Source organism: Coregonus lavaretus (assembly GCF_964263955.1).
Source record: "Coregonus lavaretus genome assembly, chromosome: 29".
Taxonomy (NCBI): Eukaryota; Metazoa; Chordata; class Actinopteri; order Salmoniformes; family Salmonidae; genus Coregonus; species Coregonus lavaretus.
The window spans coordinates 12303037-12328627 of NC_140016.1; the positions used below are offsets into that span (position 1 = coordinate 12303037).

General features: G+C 45.2%; 2 protein-coding genes across 2 annotated transcripts in view; both read right to left on the minus strand.

Annotated features, from left to right (window-relative positions):
- Nucleotides 1-1181: 1181 nt before the first annotated feature.
- On the minus strand, nucleotides 1182-8074 carry rab33a (RAB33A, member RAS oncogene family). The gene is made up of 2 exons (XM_084146541.1): nucleotides 7790-8074; nucleotides 1182-2166 (listed from the first exon to the last, which is right to left on the minus strand). The coding sequence occupies exons 1-2, from the start codon at nucleotides 8057-8059 to the stop codon at nucleotides 1717-1719; spliced, it is 720 nt and encodes a 239-aa protein (XP_084002667.1). The 5' UTR covers nucleotides 8060-8074; the 3' UTR covers nucleotides 1182-1716.
- Nucleotides 8075-8944: 870 nt separating this feature from the next.
- LOC311105025 (immunoglobulin superfamily member 10-like) overlaps nucleotides 8945-25591 on the minus strand; it is a gene marked incomplete at its 5' end in the record, with an annotated part of 31720 nt that continues 15073 nt past the window's right edge. The window contains 5 exons of the mRNA XM_084147005.1: nucleotides 8945-11242; nucleotides 18263-19172; nucleotides 21278-22019; nucleotides 22761-22848; nucleotides 23473-25075. Of these exons, the coding sequence (XP_084003131.1) occupies nucleotides 9334-11242; nucleotides 18263-19172; nucleotides 21278-22019; nucleotides 22761-22848; nucleotides 23473-25075 (5252 nt within the window). The 3' untranslated portion in view covers nucleotides 8945-9333. The remainder of the gene's footprint in view (nucleotides 11243-18262; nucleotides 19173-21277; nucleotides 22020-22760; nucleotides 22849-23472; nucleotides 25076-25591) is intronic.

Sequence of the window (25591 nt, forward strand, 5' to 3'; positions counted from 1 at the left end):
TCAAAAAAGGTTTGGTATACTACGACTGGTATGCCATCCAACCCTGGAGTTTTCCCGGACTTAAAGTCTTTAATTGCATCCAGAAGTTCCTCCTCTGTAATTTCACCTTCACATGAGTCTTTCTGTTTGGTTGTTCATTTTACATTATCAATAGAAAAAAAATCTCTACAATTAGCTTGAGTTAGAGGAGATGGAGGCGACTGAAACGAAAACATATGCTTAAAGTACCTTGTTTCCTCCTTCAAAATATCATTTGGTGAATCATGGGTTACTCCGTCAATTGTAACCATTTTCATTAAATTGTTTTTGGTAGCATTCCTATGTTGAAGATTAAAAAATAATTTGGTGCATTTTTCCCAATATTCCATCCAGTTTGCTTTATTTTTTATAATATATTACACTTGATCTTTCTTGAATAAGTTTCTCAATTTCTTTTTCTTTTTCCTCTAATTTATTCTGAGCCTCTATGTTACAGTTTTTATTGCCATCTATCTGTTCTGTTAGACTTTCTATTTCCTTTGTTAGTATAAACTCTTTTGATCTAAATTGCTTTTGTTTTCGAGATGAATACTGAATTGCATGGCCTCTAAAGACACATTTAAAGGTGTCCCATACAATAAGGGGATTTGCTGTACCTATGTTATGTCGGAAAAAGTCAGTTATAAATTCCTTTGTCCTAGTTAAAAATAAATTATCATCCAATAGGCTTTGATTAAATTTCCAATATCCTCGCCCACGTGGAAATTCAGTAAGAGTAATGTATATGCCAATTATATGATGGTCCGACCGCATTCTGTCCCCTATCAACACTTTTTAAACTTTTGGTGCCAACGAGAATGAGATAAGAAAGAAGTCAAGACGACTAGCTTGATTGAGTCTCCGCCATGTATATCTCACTAGATCAGGATATTTAAGCCTCCATATATCTACTAGTTCTAATGTATCCATGACATTCACAATTTCCTTAAGAGCATGTGGGTGATTGTTTGTGGTGTGATTTCCTTTTACGTGGTGGTGGGCTAACTGGCATTGTTGCCTCCCCATCCTCTGCATTATGGCTATGATAATTCAATGTGAACGATATACTCACCAAATGTACAATGATGGCTGTGCATATACAGTACGTCAGTGTGAAGCCCGAATAGTCTTTATGAAAGTCCCTTTGTGAGATTGTGACAATTATGTTACACACAAGTTTATTGCATGAAACAATAATACTGACAGCAGACATGTACAGACATGATAATACTGACAGCAGACATGTACAGACATGATAATACTGACAGCAGACATGTACAGACATGATAATACTGACAGCAGACATGTACAGACATGTACAACTCAAATACAAAATAAATAAACATATTTTACAAACACACCGCTGGATGACCTCTCTTGCCTTAAGGCCATTATTACAGAATAATGTGATAACGAGTAAAACAAGACAGACAGACAGACAGACAGACAGACAGACAGACAGACAGACAGACAGACAGACAGACACAGTCAGTCAGACAGTCAGACAGACAGTCAGACAGACAGCAAAACAGTATTATAATTTTTAAGAAGAAAATTTGAAATAACTGCAGGCACATTCTTTCAAGAAATGTTAACATTAGAACAGTATCTTCGTCTTACGTTGTTTATGTTAAATTGTTCAATTCAAGTGACAGCAGTATTAAAGGAGAGGAGGAATCATTGCAGAGTGGAGGAGCCTCAACAAGGGCAGTTTCTCTTATTAACATCTGTCTCTTGTGAAAGCCTAACCCTTCCATCCTCCCTCTCAACATCCCTGTACAGCAGGGACTTCTGGGCTTTCAGCCGACATGCCAGGCACATGAAAATGGAGTCCACGTTTTGGCTCTCCTTGGGGTCCTTGGCCGAGGTCTCAAACAGCAGCATGTTGTGGGCATCTGCAAACTTGAGGGCAGTGTTGGAGGGCACTTGGATATGACTAACCAGGTCACACTTGTTACCCACCAGTACCCGAGGCACAGTGGGTGAGACGCGGTGCCCGTTGCACTCCTGGATCCACGTCTTCAGGTTCTGGAATGAGGCCATCTTGGTGACGTCGTAAACCAAAACGACAGCGTGCACATTGCGGTAGTAGTGTTCTACCATGCTCTTCCTGAAGCGCTCCTGTCCTGCAGTGTCCCACACCTGAACCTGTTGAGGATTAATAACAGATCCAGTGGTCAGAGAGGAATAGTGGGTATTGGTCAGAGAGAAATGGGACAACATGTCTAGATACTGCATCACAATAAACACGCACACCTTTGGCTGACGTATCGGATTGCGTAGGGAATATGTAGTTTGGAGAGTGTTTGCACATTGGGAAGACGTCGCCGAGACATCAGAATAGAATGTTGACACCTGGCCGACATATAAAGATGTAGAACTGTAGAATGAAGGCATTCTAAATATATCTGAAAGACGTCTTGCCAATGAGCAAACAATGTATAAACATCATCTTCCTGATGTATCCTGTATACATCATGCCTACGTTGGACAGACGTATGTGTGTTATCTGGGATTACGAGGGTTAAGACATAATTAGAATAAATACTAGACTGGACACTGTACCTAGGAAAATGCTGTAACAACGGCTTAGTTTAGTAATTATGTTTGGAGGACCATTGCATTATGTTTGGAGGACCATTACATTATGTTTGGAGGACCATTACATTATGTTTGGAAGACCATTGTAATATGTTTGGAGGACCATTACATTATGTTTGGAGAACCATTGCATTATGTTTGGAGGACCATTGCATTATATTTGGAGGACCATTGCAATATGTTTGGAGGACCATTGCAATATGTTTGGAGGACCATTGCATTATGTTTGGAGGACCATTGAAATATGTTTGGAGGACCATTGCAATATGTTTGGAGAACCATTGCATTATGTTTGGGGGACCATTGCATTATATTTGGAGGACCATTGCATTATGTTTGGAGGACCATTGCAATATGTTTGGAGGACCATTGCAATATGCGGCCTGTGGACATTAACCATTTCCATGTGAAAATGGCAGACAATTAGAATAATTCCACATTGATGCTTTTATCATTAAAGATCAAACCCACTGGGCACACCACGTCATTTCAACGTGGACAATTGGGTAATATTTGGTTGAGATGTTGACAGATGAAATTACAACCTACATTCACTCACTCAAAAAGTTTGTTGAATTCCCAATGTGTTATCACTATGCTTTCAACCATCTAAAAGCACATCCAAATTACAATGGAACAACAAAGTCTGATGTTTTATCACTGCAATTCAACCATTTAAAAGCACAGCAAAGTCTATAATAAAGGATCTAAAAGAGCATTAATCATTATACTATGCATAGGGTACGTACTTTTAATGTCATCTCAACTGCAGTCCAGGTCATTTGGCTATGCTATAAGATGAAGGGCAGTGATGACACATTAACTTGTTGTATAAATAAACAAAATATCTGTCATTGTATTCCTATTTCAAGTGATCAATGCTGTTTGAGATCCTTTATTATAGCAGTTGTGAAGATCTCCACAGACCTGCAACCTTTATGCCATCTTGAACATGCACACTTTCTATGATTACATATGAGGACATTATAGTTACAGTAACCTCAAAATGTGGCCATGGATGTGTTACTCTTTAGGCCATTTACTGTATAATAAAATTAATATTGAATTGTGTTTTGTTGACAAGGCAACCAAATATCAACATTTAAAGGAGATGTATCTACTGCTTGAATAGTTCCATCTGAGCCACTGGCTTAATCCTCTTCTTTAACTTTTATTTTGGTTGAGTTGGAGCCGTGAATCCAACATATCATTTGTTAACTTATCGACAAGTTAACAGGCCATTTACTCTATTGCAAAAGTGATATTGAATTGTGTTTTGTTGTCAACACAACCAAATATCAACATTTAAAGGAGCTGCATCTACTGCTTGGATAGTTCCATCTGTGCCACTGACTTAGTCTGGCTTTAATTCCAGTTTGTGGTATGATTGTGAAACAGAGATCCTCTTTTCTAGTAGTTGTCTGGTGAGTGGCCGAATGAGTCAACATTTTGTTGTAGCTTAGCTGTGAATGTCTGCTCGAGAGAAATGTTGTTGTAGCTTAGCTGTGAATGTCTGCTCGAGAGAAATGTTGTTGTAGCTTAGCTGTGAATGTCTGCTCGAGAGAAATGTTGTTGTAGCTTAGCTGTGAATGTCTGCTCGAGATAAATGTTGTTGTAGCTTAGCTGTGAATGTCTGCTCGAGAGAAATGTTGTTGTAGCTTAGCTGTGAATGTCTGCTCGAGATAAATGTTGTTGTAGCTTAGCTGTGAATGTCTGCTCGAGATAAATGTTGTTGTAGCTTAGCTGTGAATGTCTGCTCGAGAGAAATGTTGTTGTAGCTTAGCTGTGAATGTCTGCTCGAGAGAAATGTTGTTGTAGCTTAGCTGTGAATGTCTGCTCGAGAGAAATGTTGTTGTAGCTTAGCTGTGAATGTCTGCTCGAGAGAAATGTTGTTGTAGCTTAGCTGTGAATGTCTGCTCGAGAGAAATGTTGTTGTAGCTTAGCTGTGAATGTCTGCTCGAGAGAAATGTTGTTGTAGCTTAGCTGTGAATGTCTGCTCGAGAGAAATGTTGTTGTAGCTTAGCTGTGAATGTCTGCTCGAGATAAATGTTGTTGTAGCTTAGCTGTGAATGTCTGCTCTAGATAAATGTTGTTGTAGCTTAGCTGTGAATGTCTGCTCGAGATAAATGTTGTTGTAGCTTAGCTGTGAATGTCTGCTCTAGATAAATGTTGTTGTAGCTTAGCTGTGAATGTCTGCTCGAGATAAATGTTGTTGTAGCTTAGCTGTGAATGTCTGCTCGAGATAAATGTTGTTGTAGCTTAGCTGTGAATGTCTGCTCGAGATAAATGTTGTTGTAGCTTAGCTGTGAATGTCTGCTCGAGATAAATGTTGTTGTAGCTTAGCTGTGAATGTCTGCTCGAGATAAATGTTGTTGTAGCTTAGCTGTGAATGTCTGCTCGAGATAAATGTTGTTGTAGCTTAGCTGTGAATGTCTGCTCGAGATAAATGTTGTTGTAGCTTAGCTGTGAATGTCTGCTCGAGATAAATGTTGTTGTAGCTTAGCTGTGAATGTCTGCTCGAGAGAAATGTTGTTGTAGCTTAGCTGTGAATGTCTGCTCGAGATAAATGTTGTTGTAGCTTAGCTGTGAATGTCTGCTCGAGATAAATGTTGTTGTAGCTTAGCTGTGAATGTCTACTCGAGATAAATGCTGCCCTCCAGAGTGTTGTTCTGATACTCTCAATCTGAAAGTTGTAAATATATATTCATAAACGTTATATTAAAAGCCCAAATATGAAAATATATGTTGACTAATAAACTTGTTTATACATAAAAAAATACAGAGCAATTCAGTGAACTCTAATTGTTGACATTTTTCTAAAAACATAAATATTTACTCTATTGCAAAAGTGATATTGAATTGTGTTTTGTTGTCAATGCAACCAAATATCAACATTTGATGGAGATGGATCTAATGCTTGGATAGTTCCATCTGAGCCACTGACTTAGTCTGGCTCAATTCCAGTTTGTCTACAAATTAATAATTGATATGTTGGATTCACATCTCCATCTCAACCAAAAATCTAAATTAAAGAATACGACTAAATCAAATTAAACTTTAAATGCACTTTAAATAAAGTGTGATTTGATTTAGTTCTATTCTTTAACTTCAATTTTTGGTTGAGATGGAGATGTGGATTAAACATATTAATTATTAATTTGTAGATTACATTTGAAATCAACCAGAACTTGAAACCCTAGACCTATTGTATTGTCTATTTTTAGTTGAATTCTGGGTTGAATTGAAACAATAGCTGTTGATGACTTTGCAAATGCTATACAGGCCTAAATAGTATCATTGATGATATTGATTCATCAAGTATGGTTACTGTTAAACCTACTCTTTGAAATGACTTCGATAGCAACAGTGAATCTATTAGTCTAAATTTTTCAGTGGAGGAGGCTCAATAATTATTCTCACGATAGCACATTGGTATTAGTCTGTGACGAATATGAAAGCTAAGCATGGCTGGGCTTGGTTAAAACTCTGGATGGGAGACCAAAGGATAGATATTGATAAATTCTCCAGTAGGAGGTGCTGCCCAGCCTATATATTTTTTTCTCATAGTTGATATAACGTTGAAGATCTGACGTTGTTTCAAAGGTACAAATTGATTCCCATCATGACATAATCCTGGGGTTGAAATTTCACCTTCAAAACAACAGTTTACGTCGATGACATGTTGATGACTTTTAGAAAATTCATTGTATTTTAAACATAGATTCCATGTCACAATATGTTGACAAATTACGTTGAAACAACGCTGATTCAACCAGTTTGTGGCCCATGGGACGGCACTATGTTTTGAAGACTGTATTGGTGCATGTCTTCCATTTCTGAATAAAATAAATAGAATAACTGATACTTGAACAAAGATGCTCTATTGCTTATGTTTTCATACTGAGGAAAGGTTTTTATTTTGTGGGTGAATCTCAATGAGAAGACATGATGAAGAGAAATATTGTAAAAACATCACAATATCTATCTATGTCACTGTCTGTTGCTAGAAACACTGGGACTAGGTTGTTTGGGGCGGGGGCATTCAGAGGTTGTACTACACTGAACACAAATATAAACACAACATGTAAAGTGTTGGTCCCATGTTTCATGAGCTGAAATAAAAGATCCCAGACATTTTCCATACGCACCAAAAAGCATATTTCTCTTAAATGTTGTGCACAAATTGGTTTACATCCCTGTTAGTGAGCATATATCATTTGCCAAGATAATCCATCCACCTGACAGGTGTGGCATATCAAGAAGCTAATTAAACAGCATTATCATTACACAGATGCACCTTGTGCTGGGGACAATATAAGGTCACTCTAAAATGTGCCGTTTTGTCACACAACACAATGCCCACAGATGTCTCAAGTTTTGAGGGAGTGTGCAATTGGCATGCTGACTGCAGGAATGTCCACCAGAGCTGTTGCCAGAGAATTGAATGTCATTTCTCTACCATAAGCCACCTCTAACATAGTTGTAGAAAATTTGGCAGTATGTCCAACAGGCCTCACACAATGTGGGCGAGCAGTTTGCTGATGTCAACGTTGTGAACATGGTGGCGGTGGGGTTATGGTATGGGCAGGCATAAACTACAGACAACGAACACAATAGCATTTTATCATGGCAATTGGAATGCACAAAATAGATCCTGAGGCCTATTGTGAGGCCCATTTATTTTTTAAGATATCTGTGTTCCCAGTCATGTGAAGTCCATAGATTAGGGGCTAATGAATTTATTTCAATTGACTGATTTCCTCATGAACTGTAACTCAGTAAAATATCTGAAATTGTTGCATGTTGCGTTTATATTTTTGTTCAGTATAGTTAGTAGGCCTTAGTTGTAGATGCAGAGAAAACAGTTGGTGAACTGAGGATATGACGGTGATGTGAAACTAAACGGTAAATTCCGTAACTTCAAAACCATGCCAACATTGCTGATGGATCTATTCATTAAAAGAAACATTCAACCTAACAGCCCATCTAAATATAAATTGAACATTTTTATTGCGTATGTACTCTGGAGAGAAATAATTATATACTCGGTTTATTGACATGTCATGCATTGATTTATAACGGTTAAAGCCGAACACATAAATGGTCAATTGACCCATAGAAACAAATAAAAACGGCCCTGTCCCGACCAGATGCTTAATTAGGCTATTACCTTTATTTTTTCGCCCTCTATTTCCACTGCTTTCTCCCTGAAATCCACACCGATTGTCGCCTCCGTCTTCTCGGGAAAGCTTCCCCCAGTGAAGCGGAAGGTTAAGCAGGTCTTCCCTACATTTGAATCCCCGATTACAATTATTTTAAATATTCGAGTCTGAACACTTGAATCTAAGGACGTGCTGAGATCCACAGATGATGTGAAATGTGCATTTCTTGAGTTTCTCGAACCGGTACCTCCCTCATTTTCAAAAGATTCATTTGCCATTACGCGAAGATGATGTACACAGTTGTGCACTGGTGTCGCGGATGGGGGAAGGTGAGGCAGCCAGGCACGGCAACAACAGCAACCCACTCCCTCACAAGCAGCTTCATGGAAGAAGGGAAAATAAAATTATTTAAATGTTCCCCTATTTCCAAATGCTGCATGTATGCATATAACATAGTTTCTAGTCAGTAAACACAACGGTAATGTTTAATGTGATTTATAGCCCATATCAAAGAGGAAATGAATAAGGCTACAGTAGGCTAATATGTAACAATCTTTAGATTGTCAACACAAATCTGTCAATATGGTTTATTTTTCTGCCATAGACATTTTTACATGCCTTCAAATGTAAACTACAAATGTCTTTCACACAGGTTTGATTTCATACTTGAACATTCATGTGATCCATTCAGCTGATCAGATGCCATCATCCAAAATGGCGCAAATGCATTGGCCTCTAACCTATGGTCCAGATAAGACAAGTGTCTGATGTATAATGCAGACTGAGACTGAAAATCAGTACTGAGAGGTTTCAAGTAAGTCAGTGCACCAGTGATACATGTTTTCCACATTGCACTGGATATCCTAGGCCTATTATAATTAAATATTTAGGTCTAGTCATTAAGTAACATTTCCCGAATATGTATTAACAATGTATTAAACAAATTCATAGCTGGTTGAATTAGTTGCTGGGTCTCCATTTTGATTAGCTCTGTAGAACAATTAGAACATTTGTATCACACAAAGCTTCCTTTTACGCTCTCTATGAAAGGCTCATTTGTTCCAAATGATTTGCATTTAATCTGAAAGCATGCCTCAGAATGGGATTCGCACTGCTTACAATCAGAGAGGGCGTACAGACAGATTGATTCCTGTGTAAGTGATTCCATTTTATTTTTTTGTATTGTCAGAAGTAACACTAGGCACCTGCAAGTAAAAAAGGCATATAGATAAACCAACAATGTGAGTTCAGTCAACACAGTATACTTAAATATTTACATACAGGAATATTTATAAATACAAAGAAAATAAAGCATTCCCTAAGGCACATCAGTTCAGTTTTTATATGCTTATATTTCTGCCAACAATTAAAGCAGACCTTTTTATCCTTTCCTCGTTAGTGATATTAGAGTTCACAATCTTTTACCTCTTATAATATGCACATTAATGGTAAGGTTACATAATTACACTGTACATATGGTATTCTAGAGGATTAGGTTTCACATTCAAGTGTAATTGTCAGATTAGATTAGGCAGTTCTGTTTGGTTGTGGCTCAGATCACCTGAAGATATGTTGCTTTGAAGTCACTTCCTAGAGCATTTTTTGCATTGCATTTGTAAATCCCTGAGTTCATAAGCACTGGGACTTGTATGACCAAGCTGCCCTCAACTGTCATGTGAATTCCTCCCTGTGCCGTGAAACGGTTGTTGGGAACAAGTGTGGTTCTTCCAGGTAGAGTCCATGTTATTTCAGGCTTTGGTATGCCTGCAGCGATGCAGTTAAGTGTTACTGGTGAGCCTCTGTGGACTCGAGTGATGGAAGGTGGTGCATTTGTGATACTTGGAGGATACACCATAACTGCAACTGGGTATGACAACGCAGATGACCCAAATGTGTTGGTGGCCTTGCAGACGTAGGTTCCCCTGTCAAATGTGGCGACCTCTCTGAGTTGAAGCGTGCCGTTTGATAAAAATGTAATTCTCCCAATAACCTGGGGCTTGTCCAGGACCAGGCCGTTTGGTAAGGACCATGTGATTGAGGCCTGTGGCCAGCCATCCACAGAGCACGGCAGGTTCAGAATTTGGCCAAACGTGATCTTCATGCCCCCTGTTGTGCCTCGAATCACAGGCTTTCTTCCTGGTTCTAGAGCGTATCGCTTCTCTGCTGTCCCAGCCACGTTTTTCGCCAGACAACGGTAAACCCCTTTGTCAGCTGTCACTAGCTGGGCGATGTGCAACGTCCCGTTTCCTCTATAGTGAGTGAAGCGTTGAAGTCTAGTGCCTGGCGTCAGCGCTGTGCCATTTGGCAGGATCCAAACAAACTCTGGGTTTGGCTTACCGCGGGCAGGACACTCCAGAGTGACATCACTTCCATCTTGCTTTATTGGTAAAATCTCGATGTTTGGCATGGCGAAGCTTGGCTTCTCTGCTATGGATGACACTTCAAGCTCAATTGCCAGGCTTGCTTCTCCCAAGTAATTTTTGGCCAGACACACATACTGACCCTCGTCTGTCTTCCTCACTCCACGTAGCTCTAGACTCCCGTTCTTGTGGACTTGGAAGCGTCCTCCCAGGTAAGGTGTTGGCAGAGAGAGGCCATAGGGTGTGGCCCAAGAGACGCGTGGTTCAGGCTTGCCCTCCGCTCTGCAGTCGAGCAGTGTTGTCTGATAAGATACTGCCAACACTTTCATACTGCTTCTTCCACCTTGTTCATTGATGTGTGGCTCTCTTGGTTCTACTTGTATCTTCATGTTTTTGATGTCATCCCCAGCAGAACTCCTTGCCACACAAGCATACTTCCCTTGGTCGGCCAAAGTCACCTTCTTTATCACCAAAGTCCCGTCATCTAAGATTTGGTATTTGGTTGAAGAGGATGTGATGACGTCATTGCTTGGAGAGAGCCACACAATAGTCGGTGGAGGCTCCCCAGTCGCCTGACACGTCATATAAGCAGACTCTCCTAGTTGGACCGTGAGCAACAGCTGAGCCTTGGATGTGATTCGGGGGGAGTCAGGGCCTACTTTGACACTCACCTTCATCTCATCCTCACCCAGTTCATTCTTAGCATGGCATGTATAGTCCCCCTCATCCTTCTTTCCCATCTGCTGCAGCAACAGTGTTCCATTCCCGAAGATGACGTAGCGGCGAGAACGGGTGCCGCTGTCGTCCGACTGTAGGGCGTTGTTGATCATGGTTCCATCAGGGAGGCTCCAGGACACCTCTGGGTCAGGGAGGCCTGAGGCAACACAGTCCACCTGGAAGTTCTCCCCGGAGGTCACCCTCTTCTGAGCTGTGGCCAGATGTTCGATCTTAGGTGGCATCATGAGCACCTCCACCTGGAACAACTCCATGTCCTCACCGTTGGGCCTCTGGAACAAACACAGGTAGCTACCTCCATCCTTTTCAGTCAGCTGCAGGATCCGTAAGGTTCCATTGGAGAACACGGTGACAGATCTCTCAGGGCTGAGAATGAAAGAAATAGACAAACAATATTACAATTTTTAACAAGGGTTGGAACCGGTTCAGAGAACAGAACAGAAAACCGGAAAATAAGAATTACTTGAGGAACAGAACCAGCACCGAAAACGAAAGTGATCTATACTGTTCCGGGAACAGAACCGTTATTTTAAAAGCTTGGGAACCGGTTAATAACATTATTTTACATTACTGGCAATTCTTTCCAGTCCCACAAAAATCGCAACAAAGTGCTTCAAGGCAAGCTTCCTCCACCCTCTCTCCTCACCCTTAACATTTCTGTTGCATCTCACACCCTACACTGTGACTGGCAGCACAGTGTGTGTGCTTGTCTTTCATTATGATTAAACCATGCTGTTACGGCAAAATACAATTAGCTCTTAACGACTTTCCTATACAGATTAAATCACTTACCCACTCCACAGCAAACTCCTCTATCCTCACTGATTAGTGAAATAATTTAATGTTTAATGCTAAATGTAAAAAAAAAAAGTATATTTCAGAGGTTTAAAAAGAAACAATAAGGAACGATATAAACTGGTACTTTTTGGGGGTTCTAACTGGTTCAGAACTTTATTTTGCTGCTCGGAACAGTGGAACGTCACAAAAAATAATAATGGTTCTGTTCAGAACAAAACGATTGGAAAATAATTTTGGTTCCAACCCCTGGTGTCAGGTGTCAGTGTGCAGCAGTAGGACGGAGTCAGGCGCAGGACACAGAACTGAGTAATAGACAAACTTTACTCGAAAAACAACAAATCTAATTTCCACGCAGGGAAATACATCAGCTCACAGCAGTATAAACACCAAACAAATAGCAATCACGCACAACACCATGAGGGAACCAGAGGGTTAAATAGGGAAACAAATTAACATGATGGGAAACAGGTGTGTACAATACAGACACAACAAATGGAAAACAGAAACGTAGATCGGTGGCAGCTAGAAAGCCGGTGACGACGACCGCCGATAGCCGCCCGCACAAGGAGAGGCACCAACTTCGGCGGAAGTCGTGACAGTACCCCCCCTTGACGCGCGGCTCCAGCAGAGCACCGACACCGACCTCGGGGACGACCCGGAGGACGAGGCGCAGGACGATCTGGGTGGAGACGGTGAAATTCCTGTAGTAAGGAAGGGTCCAGGATGTCCTCCACCGGCACCCAGCATCTCTCCTCCGGACCGTACCCCTACCACTCCACGAGGTACTGAAGGCCCCTCGCCCGATGCCTAGAATCCATGATGGCTCGCACAGTATACGCCGGGGCCCCCTCGATGTCCAGCGGGGGCGGAGGAACCTCCCATACCTCAGACTGCTGGAGCGGACCAGCCACCACCGGCCTGAGGAGAGACACATGGAACAAGGGGTTAATACGGTAATCGGGGGGAGCTGTAACCTATAACAAACCTCGTTCAGTCTCCTCAGGACTTTAAATGGCCCCACAAACTGCGGACCCAGCTTCCGGCAGGGCAGGCGAAGGGGCAGATTTCGGGTCGAGAGCCAGACCCGGTCCCCCGGTGTATGCACCTTACTGCAGTGGCGGTCGGTACTTGCCTTCTGTCGCCTGATGGCCCGTTGCAGGCGCACATGGGCAGCGTCCCAGGTCTCCTCCGAGCGCTGAAACCATTCATCCACCGTAGGTGCCTCGATCTGGCTCTGATGCCACGGTGCCAGAACCGGCTGATACCCTAGTACACACTGAAATGGAGACATGTTAGTGGAGGAGTGGCGGAGGGAGTTTTTGGCCATCTCTGTCCAGGGGATGAAAGCCACCCACTCCCCTGGCCGGTCCTGGCAATAAGACCGCAGAAACCTACTCACATCCTGGTTAACTCTCTCCACCTGCCCATTACTCTCGGGGTGAAAACCTGAGGTCAGGCTGACCGAGACCCTCAGACGTTCCATGAATGCCCTCCAGACCCTCGATGTGAACTGTGGACCCCGATCAGACACTATATCCTCAGGCACCCCGTAGTACCGGAAGACGTGGGTAAACAGAGCCTCCGCAGTCTGTAGGGCCGTAGGGAGACCGGGCAAAGGAAGGAGATGGCAGGACATAGAAAACCGATCCACAACGACCAGGATCGCGGTGTTACCTTGTGACGGAGGGAGATCCGTCACGAAGTCCACCGATAGGTGTGACCACGGCCGTTGTGGAACGGGTAGGGGTTGTAATTTCCCTCTGGGCAGGTGTCTAGGTGCCTTGCACTGGGCGCACACCGAGCAGGAGGAAACATAAACCCTCACTTCCTTAGCTAAAGTGGGCCACCAGTATTCCCACTAAGACAGTGCACTGTCCGACCGATGCCAGGATGACCAGAGGAGCGTGAAGTGTGGGCCCAATTGATCAATTGATCACGGACATCAAACGGAACATACAGACGCCCAACCGGACACTGGGTGGGAGTGGGCTCCGTACGTAACGCCCGCTTGATGTCCGCGTCAACCTCCCATACCACCGGTGCCACCAGGCAAGAAGCTTGAAGTATGGGAGTGGGATCCGTGGACCGCTCCTCTGAGTCATACATCCGGGACAGAGCGTCTGCCTTAGCGTTCTGGGAACCTGGTCTGTAGGATAGGGTGAAAACAAAACGGGTGTAAAACATGGCCCACCTTGCCTGGCGAGGGTTCAGTCTCCTCGCCGCCCGGATGTACTCCAGATTGCGGTGGTCAGTCCAAATGAGGAAAGGATGTTTAGCCCCCTCAAGCCAATGTCTCCATGCCTTCAGAGCCTTGACAACAGCTAACAGCTCCCGGTCCCCCACATCATAGTTTTGCTCCGCCGGGCTGAGCTTCTTCGAAAAGAAAGCACAGGGGCGGAGCTTTTGTGGCGTACCCAAGCGCTGAGACAGCACAGCTCCTATCCCAGCCTCGGACGCGTCCACCTCTACTATGAATGCTAAAGAGGGATCCGGATGAGCCAGCACGGGAGCCGAGGTAAACAGAGCCTTCAGGTGACCAAAAGCCCTGTCCGCCCCAGCTGACCACTGCAGTCGCACTGGTCCCCCCTTCAGCAAGGAGGTAATGGGAGCCGCTACCTGACCAAAGCACCGGATAAACATCCGGGAGTAGTTGGAAAACCCCATGAACCGCTGCACTTCCTTTACCGTGGTTGGAGCCCCGTGCAATGACTCGGTCACACTGGCTATGAGAGGCAACGGGTAACTGTACTTCACCCTGATCTGATTTATACCCCGATAGTCAATGCACGGGCGTAAACCTCCATCCTTCTTCTTCACAAAAAAGAAACTCGAGGAGGCAGGTGAAGTGGAAGGCCGAATGTATCCCTGTCCCAGAGATTCAGAGACATATGTTTCCATAGCCGCCGTCTCCTCCTGTGACAGAGGATACACGTGACTCCTGGGAAGTGCTGCGTCTACCTGGAGATGTATCGCACAATCCCCCCGTCGATGGGGTGGTAATTGAGTCGCCTTCTTTTTACAGAAGGCGAGAGCCAAATCGGCATATTCGGGGGGAATGTGCATGGGGGAGACCTGGTTTGGACTTTCCACCGAAGTTGCACCTACGGAAACACCTACACACCTCCTTGAGCACTGACGTGACCATCCCTTCAGAGCCCTCTGTTGCCACGAACCAGGGAAGCCCCAACACCACAGGAAACGCAGGAGAATCGATCAGGAAGAGACTAATACTCTCCTCATGACCCTCCTGCGTTATCATACATAATGGAGCTGTGACCTCCCTAATCAGGCCTGATCCTAAAGGACGACTATCTAAGGCATGTACAGGAAAGGGCACATCAACAGGAACAATAGGGATCCCTAATCTAAGTGCAAATGCACAGTCAATAAAGTTCCCAGCTGCGCCTGAATCTACTAGCGCCTTATGCTGGGAATGCGGGGAAAACTCAGGAAACCTTATACAGACATACATGTGCGCAACAGGGAGCTCTGGGTGAGTTGGGTGCCTACTCACCTGGGATGATCCACCAGTGCCCTGCCTGCTGCCTCGACTCCCTGGGGAACCTCCCCAGCACCGACCAGCAGTGTGCCCTCTGCGGCCACACTTGGTGCAGGAAACGGTCACCCTTAGAGCAGCACCTCCGAGCTCCATAGGGGTAGGGTCGGAGGTGCTGGGGGATGGAATGGACGGACCCTGATCCGGACGTCCGCGGGTGGCCAACAGGTTATCCAGCCGGATGGATAAATCTACCAGCTGGTCGAGTGGAAGGGTGGTGTCCCTGCAGGCCAGCTCCCGACGAACGTCCTCCTGTAGACTACACCGGTAATGGTCGATCAGGGTCCTCTCATTCCATCGCGTGCTGGCAGCCAGGGTCCTGAAGTCCAGAGCGAAGTCCTGTGCGCTCCTCTTCCTCTTCCCCTGTCTGAGATGGAACAGACGTTCCCCCGCCACTCTCCCCTCAGGCGGATGATCAAAGACCGCCCGGAAACGGCGGGTGAAATCCTCGTAGCGAACCAACGTAGCGTCTATCCCTCCCCATTTGGCGTTGGCCCACTCTAGCATTTTCCCCGACTAACAGGAGATGAGGGCGGACACTCTCTCGTAACCCGAGGGATCCGGGTGGACGGTCGCCAGGTAGAGCTCCACCTGGAGCAGGAACCCCTTGCACCCGGCAGCCATCCCATCATAGGCCTTCGGCAGCGAGAGCCGAATCCCACTGGGTCCAGGTGACGGAGGGGTGGACAGCGGTGTGGGTTGAGGTGAAGTTGATGGGTGTGTGGAAAAACCCTCTCTCTCCCATCACTCCATGGTGTGCAGCACGCGATCCATTGCTGTGCCCAGATTGTGGAGCATAGTCGTGTGCTGCTGGACGCGCTCCTCCACCGGTACCAGAGGACTGGGTGCACCTGCTGACTCCATAGGTGGTGCGTGATTCTGTCAGGTGTCAGTGTGCAGCGGTAGGACAGAGTCAGGCGCAGGACACAGAACTGAGTAATAGACAAACTTTACTCGAAAAACAACAAATCTAATTTCCACGCAGGGAAATACATCAGCTCACAGCAGTATAAACACCAAACAAAGAACAATCACGCACAACACCATGAGGGAACCAGAGGGTTAAATAAGGAAACAAATTAACGTGATGGGAACCAGGTGTGTACAATACAGACAAAACAAATGGAAAACAGAAACGTAGATCGGTGGCAGCTAGAAAGCCGGTGACGACGACCGCCAATAGCCGCCCGCACAAGGAGAGGCACCAACTTCGGCGGAAGTCTGTTTTTTTATCACAAATACAATATGATTTTAGTGACATTGAGAACAATTTAATATTTATTATGTTGTAAGATACATTCTAATAACATTATGTGCAAAAATTTTAACCATTTAGTTACACTGGATTTTCAATTATTGTGCAATTACATAATGTAACTGCACAATAGATACTTTGTATCTGTACAACAGTGCTTCTCTCATTTCCTGCTTCTCTTGTCTTACTGAATTCTGTGCTACTAGCGTTCCACTGTTTGGGAACCATGATGAGCAGGAATTAATTGGGTGTACTCGACAGATGCCCTGCAAATTGACCGTAAGGATATTTTTAGACGGGAAAAAATGAAGGTTCTTCCTTGGAGAACTTTTGCCCGATAAAGAACCTTTGAGTTCAGTGTGGGGTTCTTGACGTGGCATCTACGGTTCATCAGAATTCTAAAAGGTTCTTGAAATGTATGGAAGCCGGTCCCTTTCATAGCACACAGCAAATTGGCCAGTTTTAACTAGTGTTGATATTTCAGTGTAGCATTTGTAGTGTTGATTCAAGAGATAAATTAAAACTGTAAAGAGTTAAATGAATACTCAGTGGTGTAAAATAACCCAAGTGTTGGTGTTAATAACCAGAGTTTAACCAAAACCACGCCTATCATTATCATATTTCCCAGCATTCTCTATTGCAGGTTGATTTTTAGGTTTATATCTATGTTTTTGCATGTACATTGATTGATTAATTAATCTTATGCTACTCAAATATAAATAACATATTTTTTTCTAAACTAATCAAATCTGTTACTTGGACTTATTGCAACCGTTACTAAAATTGTTGTTTCAGTTTAGATGCTTTAGGTAGTCTCTTATCTTAGTCTTCCCAACCCTGGCAGTCATTTTGAATGCAGGTTGCGGACAAAAAAAATTCTCCCGGATTTTGGCTATCCCCACTCTGGGTGGATTCCAATAGGAATTACACATCACTTTGCAAGCCAGCATAATGTGACTGGCATGCCTAATGTTGCCTGTAAACTATGAAAGGCCACTGTATTAGGGTAAAAGTAGGCCCGCAAAATAAGGCTTTATGAAATAGGTATTGTATTGTCTTAAATAATTTAATTTGAATGACAACACATTCACTTAGGATCTCACTTGGTGAAGGCCACAGGACTGAAAATGAATGAATGCAGCAACCATTTCTCTTTCACTAGCAAGCACAGTCATGGGTGGTACTGGTAACTCTAAAATTCACTCAAAAGGCACCCTGGTCAATATGCAAATAAGGCTCAGCACCTTATCTGCATAAAATAAGGTGTTGAGTGTGTGTAGTTCTTCAAAGAACCATCCCATTTAAGGTTCTTCAGAGAATCTAAAATGATTCCCCTATGGCATCGCTCTGAAGAACCTTATTTAGTTCCAACTGGAACCTAATTTTTAAGAATGTAGTCTCTGACAGCGGGACCCATCAGGGTTTCTGACCCTGAAACCACAGGCTGGTTGACCTTGGTCAGGCTCCAGCAGTTAGCTTGTTTTGAATGACACTAATTGCGTTTGATTTAACCTCCCTGAAATTGAGGGCTGAAATAGAGTTTAGAAGTTCTTTATAAGGTCACTGAGGGGAAAGCGATTAGAATGATAGCATAGAATCTCAACCGATAGAACTAATGGAAAAAATATTACTTCTAAAGGTCTTGTGAAATAATTTAGCTTAATTAATAACTATAACAATTCTTCAGATCTCTGATATCGAATCAATATCAGCACAGTGTATTATTTTTTATCGGAAAACTCCTATATAGGTTTGATTACTAGCATGGTGGAGTTACCTGTAGCGATGTTCCAGCAATGTTTTGGACGGTAGCTGCCACAGAGTGCCACGGGGAGAGCCAGTGGACTCTGGACAGTGCAGGTACACAGTGGAGCCATACATGGCTGTGACTCTGTGCTTTTGGGAGGGGTGGTGTGACTGTCGCAGGCTGGGGACCTCCTGCCTGGCCTCCAGGTACAGAACTCTCCTGGCCGCGCCCACTGCGTTGGTCACAGAGCATTCATAACTCCCCGAGTCGGCTGGAGAGATGTTCTTGATGTACAGCGTCCCATTGGGGAAGACAAACATTCTTCTGCCGAGGAACTGGGAAGGTTTGACATGTACCCCTGCAGGGAGGGTCCACTTTAGCATGGGCGCAGGCTCTCCCTTGGCAGTGCAGTGGACGTACACACTTCTCCCTGCCTGGATGACGATGCTCTCCGAGGCCTCCTCATTGATGGTGGGCGGTAGCGCTGCCACGTGGATGTGAAAAGTCACCGTGTCAGCCCCGGCCGCATTGCTAGCGATACATTTATAGTCGCCTTTAGTGGAGAAGTTGGCTGATTGGATCCTCAGGGTGCCGTTAGCCAGCAGAGAGGCTGACCTGTCAAGAGCTCCCACATCACGCACAAAGGTCCTGTCTGGAAGAATCCAGGAGATCTGAGCCTGGGGCTTGCCAGAGGCTACACAGTCTAAGCTTATAGCCTTCCCCAAATATACTGGGACCTCTCTGGAGTGGGGACCTATGATTTTGGGAGGCTGGGTCAGCACAGCCAGGGTAATGACCATTCGGTCCGAGCCAAATGTGTTCTGTGCCGTGCAGAGGTACTGGCCTCTGTCCTGTAGCTGAACGTTTTTAATCACAAAGGTGCCGTTCTTTACAACTTGAAATCTCTGTCCGTGTTTTGTGTTGGCTTGGACGGTAGCACCTGTTGTTGAAAGGAGAGAGAAGCACATCATTGGTACTCTGGATTAGTCTTGCGTCAAAATGTTAATGCGGTAAATCATTGTGGAGTTTTTGTCAAGGGTCTCTCTGTCAAATATTACGGCATGAGTTGAGCACACTCAGGTGGTGCTATTTTGTTAATATATTTTACAAATGTCTAATCCTTTCGAGTCTCAGCCCATGCATACAGTGGGGAAAAAAGTATTTAGTCAGCCACCAATTGTGCAAGTTCTCCCACTTAAAAAGATGAGAGAGGCCTGTAATTTTCATCATAGGTACACGTCAACTATGACAGACAAAATAAGAAAAAAAATCCAGAAAATCACATTGTAGGATTTTTAATGAATTTATTTGCAAATTATGGTGGAAAATAAGTATTTGGTCAATAACAAAAGTTTCTCAATACTTTGTTATATACCCTTTGTTGGCAATGACACAGGTCAAAGTGGCACAGTGTTCTAAGGCACTGCATCGCAGTGCTAGCTGTGCCACTAGAGATCCTGGTTCGAATCCATGCTCTGTCGTAGCCGGCCGCGACCGGGAGACCCATGGGGCGGAGCACAATTGGCTCAGCGTCGTCCAGGGTAGGGGAGGGAGTGACCGGCAGGGATGTAGCTCAGTTGGTAGAGCATGGCGTTTGCAACGCCAGGGTTGTGGGTTCGATTCCCATGGGGGGCCAGTATAAAAAAAAATATGTATGCACTCACTAACTGTAAGTCGCTCTGGATAAGAGCGTCTGCTAAATGACTAAAATGTAAATGTCAAACGTTTTCTGTAAGTCTTCACAAGGTTTTCACACACTGTTGCTGGTATTTTGGCCCATTCCTCCATGCAGATCTCCTCTAGAGCAGTGATGTTTTGGGGCTGTCGCTGGGCAACACGGACTTTCAACTTCCTCCAAAGATTTTCTATGGGGTTGAGATCTGGAGACTGGCTAGGCCACTCCAGGACCTTGAAATGCTTCTTACGAAGCCACTCCTTCGTTGCCCGGGCGGTGTGTTTGCGATCATTGTCATGCTGAAAGACCCAGCCACGTTTCATCTTCAATGCCCTTGCTGATGGAAGGAGGTTTTCACTCAAAATCTCACGATACATGGCCCCATTCATTCTTTCCTTTACACGGATCAGTCGTCCTGGTCCCTTTGCAGAAAAACAGCCCCAAAGCATGATGTTTCCACCCCCATGCTTCACAGTAGGTATGGTGTTCTTTGGATGCAACTCAGCATTCTTTGTCCTCCAAACACGACGAGTTGAGTTTTTACCAAAAAGTTATATTTTGGTTTCATCTGACCATATGACATTCTCCCAATCCTCTTCAGATCTTGCGTGGAGCCCCAGATCGAGGGAGATTATCAGTGGTCTTGTATGTCTTCCATTTCCTAATAATTGCTCCCACAGTTGATTTCTTCAAACCAAGCTGCTTACCTATTGCAGATTCAGTCTTCCCAGCCTGGTGCAGGTCTACAATTTTGTTTCTGGTGTCCTTTGACAGCTCTTTGGTCTTGGCCATAGTGGAGTTTGGAGTGTGACTGTTTGAGGTTGTGGACAGGTGTCTTTTATACTGATAACAAGTTTAAACAGGTGCCATTAATACAGGTAACGAGTGGAGGACAGAGGAGCCTCTTAAAGAAGAAGTTACAGGTCTGTGAGAGCCAGAAATCTTGCTTGTTTGTAGGTGACCAAATACTTATTTTCCACCATAATTTGCAAATAAATTCATAAAAAATCCTATAATGTGATTTTCTTGATTTTTTTCCCTCAATTTGTCTGTCATAGTTGACGTGTACCTATGATGAAAATTACAGGCCTCTCTCATCTTTTTAAGTGGGAGAACTTGCACAATTGGTGGCTGACTAAATACTTTTTTCCCCCACTGTATATTATTTCTGCCCCTCCTAGAATGTTAAAAAGCTTGTAAAATATAGTGTTTCTGTTGTATATTATTTTTTACTATGGTAAGCTCACAAGAGCCTGAAGTCATAATATTTATGCCATGCATTACAGAGAGGCTATACTGTAATTCATTACAGAGAGGCAATAATTGTTTCTACCCTGCAAAGTATTTCATAATAAAAGTGTGGAAAATACCTGTGGAGACTTTAGTCCAGGAGAGCACTGGCTGTGGGTATCCTGATGCTTCACAGGGCAGCAGCACATCGCCCTCAGCCAGGGCAGACACACTGACTGTGTTCACAGAGGTGATCCTAGGCTTCACCCCACTACCCATCAGGTTGGGGAACGGCAGGGCCGTGCTCAGCCTCCTCGGGCCCCAGTGGCTGGAGTGCCAGTGGCTGCCGTACAGGACACTGGCTGTGGAGTAGGGCCTGTTGGTAGGCATGGGGAGGGAGGTGGTGGGGGGCACAGGCCAGTAGTTGTATGACGGAGTGGGAGGCTGGTAGTGAGGTCTGGGTGTAGGGTGACTGATCTTAGGCTTAGGTGTCACTCTTTTCCCTAGCTGTGAAATGCGGTCGAGCTGAGCCTGTCTGTATCTGTTTCTGAGCTTGGAGAGCATTAAGAGGTCCTGCTGTCGGGTCCTGCTAGCTGGGCCTGGGCCCCTGTGGGGTGGGTGGGAGGTCAGCGGGGCTGCCATGTCACTGCCCGGTGAAGCAGAGATGAATGCTGTGGGCCTGACAGTCTCAGCTGTGATTTCTGGTCGATTGGTGACCCCAGCGCCCCGGCCCTCTGGGTGGGGGAAAAGCCTGGGCCTCTCTGTAAAGGCAGGATGTGGCCCTGAACCATGAACTGAGGGCCACACTGGGAAGCGGCTATAAGGCCAATAGGGGGTGGGAGCGCGGGACGGAGGGGTGGTTTGAACCCTCCTTTGGACGTGCTGTTGGTGGATCCAGGGGTGGATGGGGAGACTGGGACTGTCAGGTTTAATTTTAGAGTGATCCTCCTCCTTTTTATCTGAGTTTATGTGTGTGTTCCTCAGAATGTCCTCCCGAGCAGCACTGCCTTTTGCAACGGTTCTCAAATGTGTTTGTGTCTTATCTTGTGATTTTTTAGGAGTTGGATTTTGAAAATTGACTTTTGTTAAAGGGGTTTCTTGCTTTTCAGCTCCCTTATCTGAAATGTCAGGTTTAGTCAGGACTGGTGTTGCCATTGCAACCGTATCATGTGACAAATTAGGTTTTAAATTAATGTCATAATTAATATGAGTGGGCTTTGTTGTTGTTGTTGTCTTTGGGGATGTTTGCATGTTTTGGGTAGTCTGTCTGATAACATCCTGTTTATTTAAGTTCTCCCATGTCCTCTCCTGTCGAGGCACCTCAGTTGGGGGAGGTAGATTTTCTGCTGAGGTGATTGTCTCTGGTGCAGGCACATGCTCCCTGTTTGAAGGGTTAAATATATTAGGGTCTTTCACCTCTGGTGTTAATGATTTTGTGTGAATGCTATCTGATTTGTCTATTGCAGTGCTGGGCTTAATGATTGGATCAACGGGCTCATTGTCATCATGTGTTGAAATAGTGGGTATGTGTTCTGTAATATTGTCCTCCATTTTAAAATTGTCATTTCGCAATGCAGTAGATTCTTGTTTTTCCACTCTTGTTGCGAGGTGAGGGAGTGTCGCCTGTGGTTTGTGTGATGAGGGGAGGGAGGGTTTCTGAGGTCGAACCCGTCTCTGTGGGGGTCTTCCCCGTCTGTAAGGGGGTCTCCGTCTGTTTGTCCAAACAGGATTGTTCTTCTGGTTCACTCTCTCTGTCTCCCTCCCCACATGCTTGTCCTCTAGCTGCACTGGTTGTGTGACGGATTGAGGAGTTTCTGTAACAGACAGGTTTATGACCGAGTCTGAATCTGGGTTTGGACCTCCTCTACCTCTACCACGGTGCACAAGTGGTGCTTTCCCTTTTGGGGCCTGTGTCACATGTTTTCTAGGTGGAGGTCGTAAAAGTTCAGGTTGCTTTTCGGAAAAGTCCAATTCACCTTCTGTTTCTGTGTGGTGGCTTGTTTTAGAATGGCTCTTGGTGGGCTTTTTAGTTGTGGTTTTTCTGGTAGTTGAAGGAGGAGTAGTAGTTGTTGTTGTTGTGGTTGTAGTTGTTGTAGTTTTTCTAGTAGTAGTGGTAGTAGGAGTAGTAGTGGGTTTAGGAGTAGTAGTGGTAGTAGTGGTAGTGGTAGTAGTGGGTTTAGGAGTAGTAGTGGTAGGAGGAGTAGTAGTGGGTTTAGGAGTAGTAGTGGTAGTAGTAGTAGTGGTAGTAGTGGGTTTAGGAGTAGTCACAGTGGTTTTGGCTGTCATTGTCGTTGCTGTTTTTGTTGTTGGTGTAGTTAGTGATTGTCTTGTAGGCGGTAGTGTCGGAGGCTTAGCGTTAGCTTTGGCTAGGATCTCAGCCCAGCGGTTGGGGTCGAGCTCCTTGACAGACTTATTAGATTTCCTCTTGTTATCCTTGATCCTTTTCCCTTTCATACCAGGGCGTAGAAGCCCTCCAGGGTACCTCTGTTGTCCACCCACCCTCTTAGGAGACTGTGTAACATGGGGGCCTTTTATCGCCTGGAACCCCGACCCTTCACCTTCATCCTCCTCACTCCCAAACAAAGGTGATTCTCCTCTGGCTGTTTCAACACCAGATGATTGTTTCTCAACCTCTTCTTTTGCATCCAAGTCTTTCTCCCCTGTGACGACCACAAGATGAGCCAACATGTCTACTCCATAGAGGTTAGCAGCCAAACAGCTGTACTCCCCAGCGTCCTCATGAGTTGTCTTTTTGATCACCAGAGATCCATTTTGATTGACGTAAACCCTCCCCTTCGGTTGCGACGGTTGTAGGATCTGATTTTTAGGGAGGTACCAGCGTGTCTCGCTAGGCTGTGCTGAGTTCACATAGCAGGGGAGTGAGAGGGACTCCCCGCTCTCCACTTCCATCTTCTTCCCATTTAGAGTGCTCGGGCTGAGCAGGCGTTCTTTTACTGTCAACCTCACAGGCACCATGTCCACGTCAGTCTCGGTGCGGACCAGACAGTGATACAGCCCAGAGTCAGACACACTAGCATTCCTAATGACCAGTCTGCCTCCCTCAGACACCAGCCGGGAATTAGATTCTTCCAGGATAGATAGATCTGGGAGCATCCACTCCAAAGACTGTGACCCTGAACTGATAACTGTACACCCCAGACTGACCTCAGAGCCCTCCAGCACAGACTGAACTCTCCCAGGGCTTCCTCTCTGTATTAGGGCCCAGGAGGAAATCATATCCTCCTGCTCTCCCCTACCACTGATGTGCTTGGAGATGAACGTGGTAAAGTCCAGCACCAGTTTTTTCGTGGTGGTTTGCCGCCTGTTCAGCTGCAGGGTGACCCTTGGTTGGAGGAGCCACGTCGGTTCAGCCATTAAGTGTCCGTTGAGATCTGTAAAGTAAGGGGATTCCTCGTTATGACCCTGGGAGTACTGAAACGTGACTCTGCTGGTGTTCTCCCTCCTCATCCCCCTCTCCAGGAGGGCGGGGCTCTCGTAGTAGTAGGCCACCAGCCTCCAGAGGTTCTGCAGAGCGTCCCGATCGATTTCACACTCCAGCAGGCTGACCAGGCTCACATTGACCGCCACCTCCCCGGACGTCCGCAGGTTCTCCCACGTCATGGAGGAGCTCTTGCTGGGCCGCCGGACGTCGCAGGCCACGTGCGCTTTGTTCCCGTGGCTGTCGGTCAGGACGAAGGTGAGGTGGCCCAGGGGACGTTCCAGGTCCCTGGTGTAGGGCAGGTCGGGCTCTGAGTCCGTGTCGTCCCAACCGGGGCTGTCCCACTGCTTCAGAGGGGACTCCAGAGAGGGACGCTCACAGGCCAGCTGGCCAGCAGACAGCCCCAGGACCTGGCTGCCATTTAAGGACTGAGGTGAGGAGCACACAACACAGCTCTCACTAGAGGCAGCGTCCCGCTCCTTCTTACACTTAATCACTCCTGACAGAGACAGAGAGACACAGAGAGAGACAGAGCGAGGGACAGACAGAGAAACAGATAGAGAGAGAGAGAGAGAGAGAGAGAGAGAGAGAGAGAGAGAGAGAGAGAGCGAGAGAGAGATAGAGAGAGACAGAGACAGAGACAGAGACAGAGACAGAGACAGAGACAGAGACAGAGACAGAGACAGAGACAGAGACAGACAGAAAGAAAGACAGAGAGCGAGAGAGAGAGAGAGAAAGAGAGACAGACAGACAGAGAAAGAAAAAGAGAGCGAGATAGAGAGATAGAGATAGAGAGAGAAAGATATATATATATATATATATATAGAGAGAGAGAGAGAGAGAGAGAGAGAGAGAGAGAGAGAGAGAGAGAGAGAGAGAGAGAGAGAGAGAGAGAGAGAGAGAGAGAGGAGAGAGGGAGAGAGAGAGAGAGAGAGAGAGAGAGAGAGAGAGAGAGAGAGAGAGAGAGAGAGAGAGAGAGAGAGAGAGAGAAAAGAGAGAGAGGAGATGGGAGAGC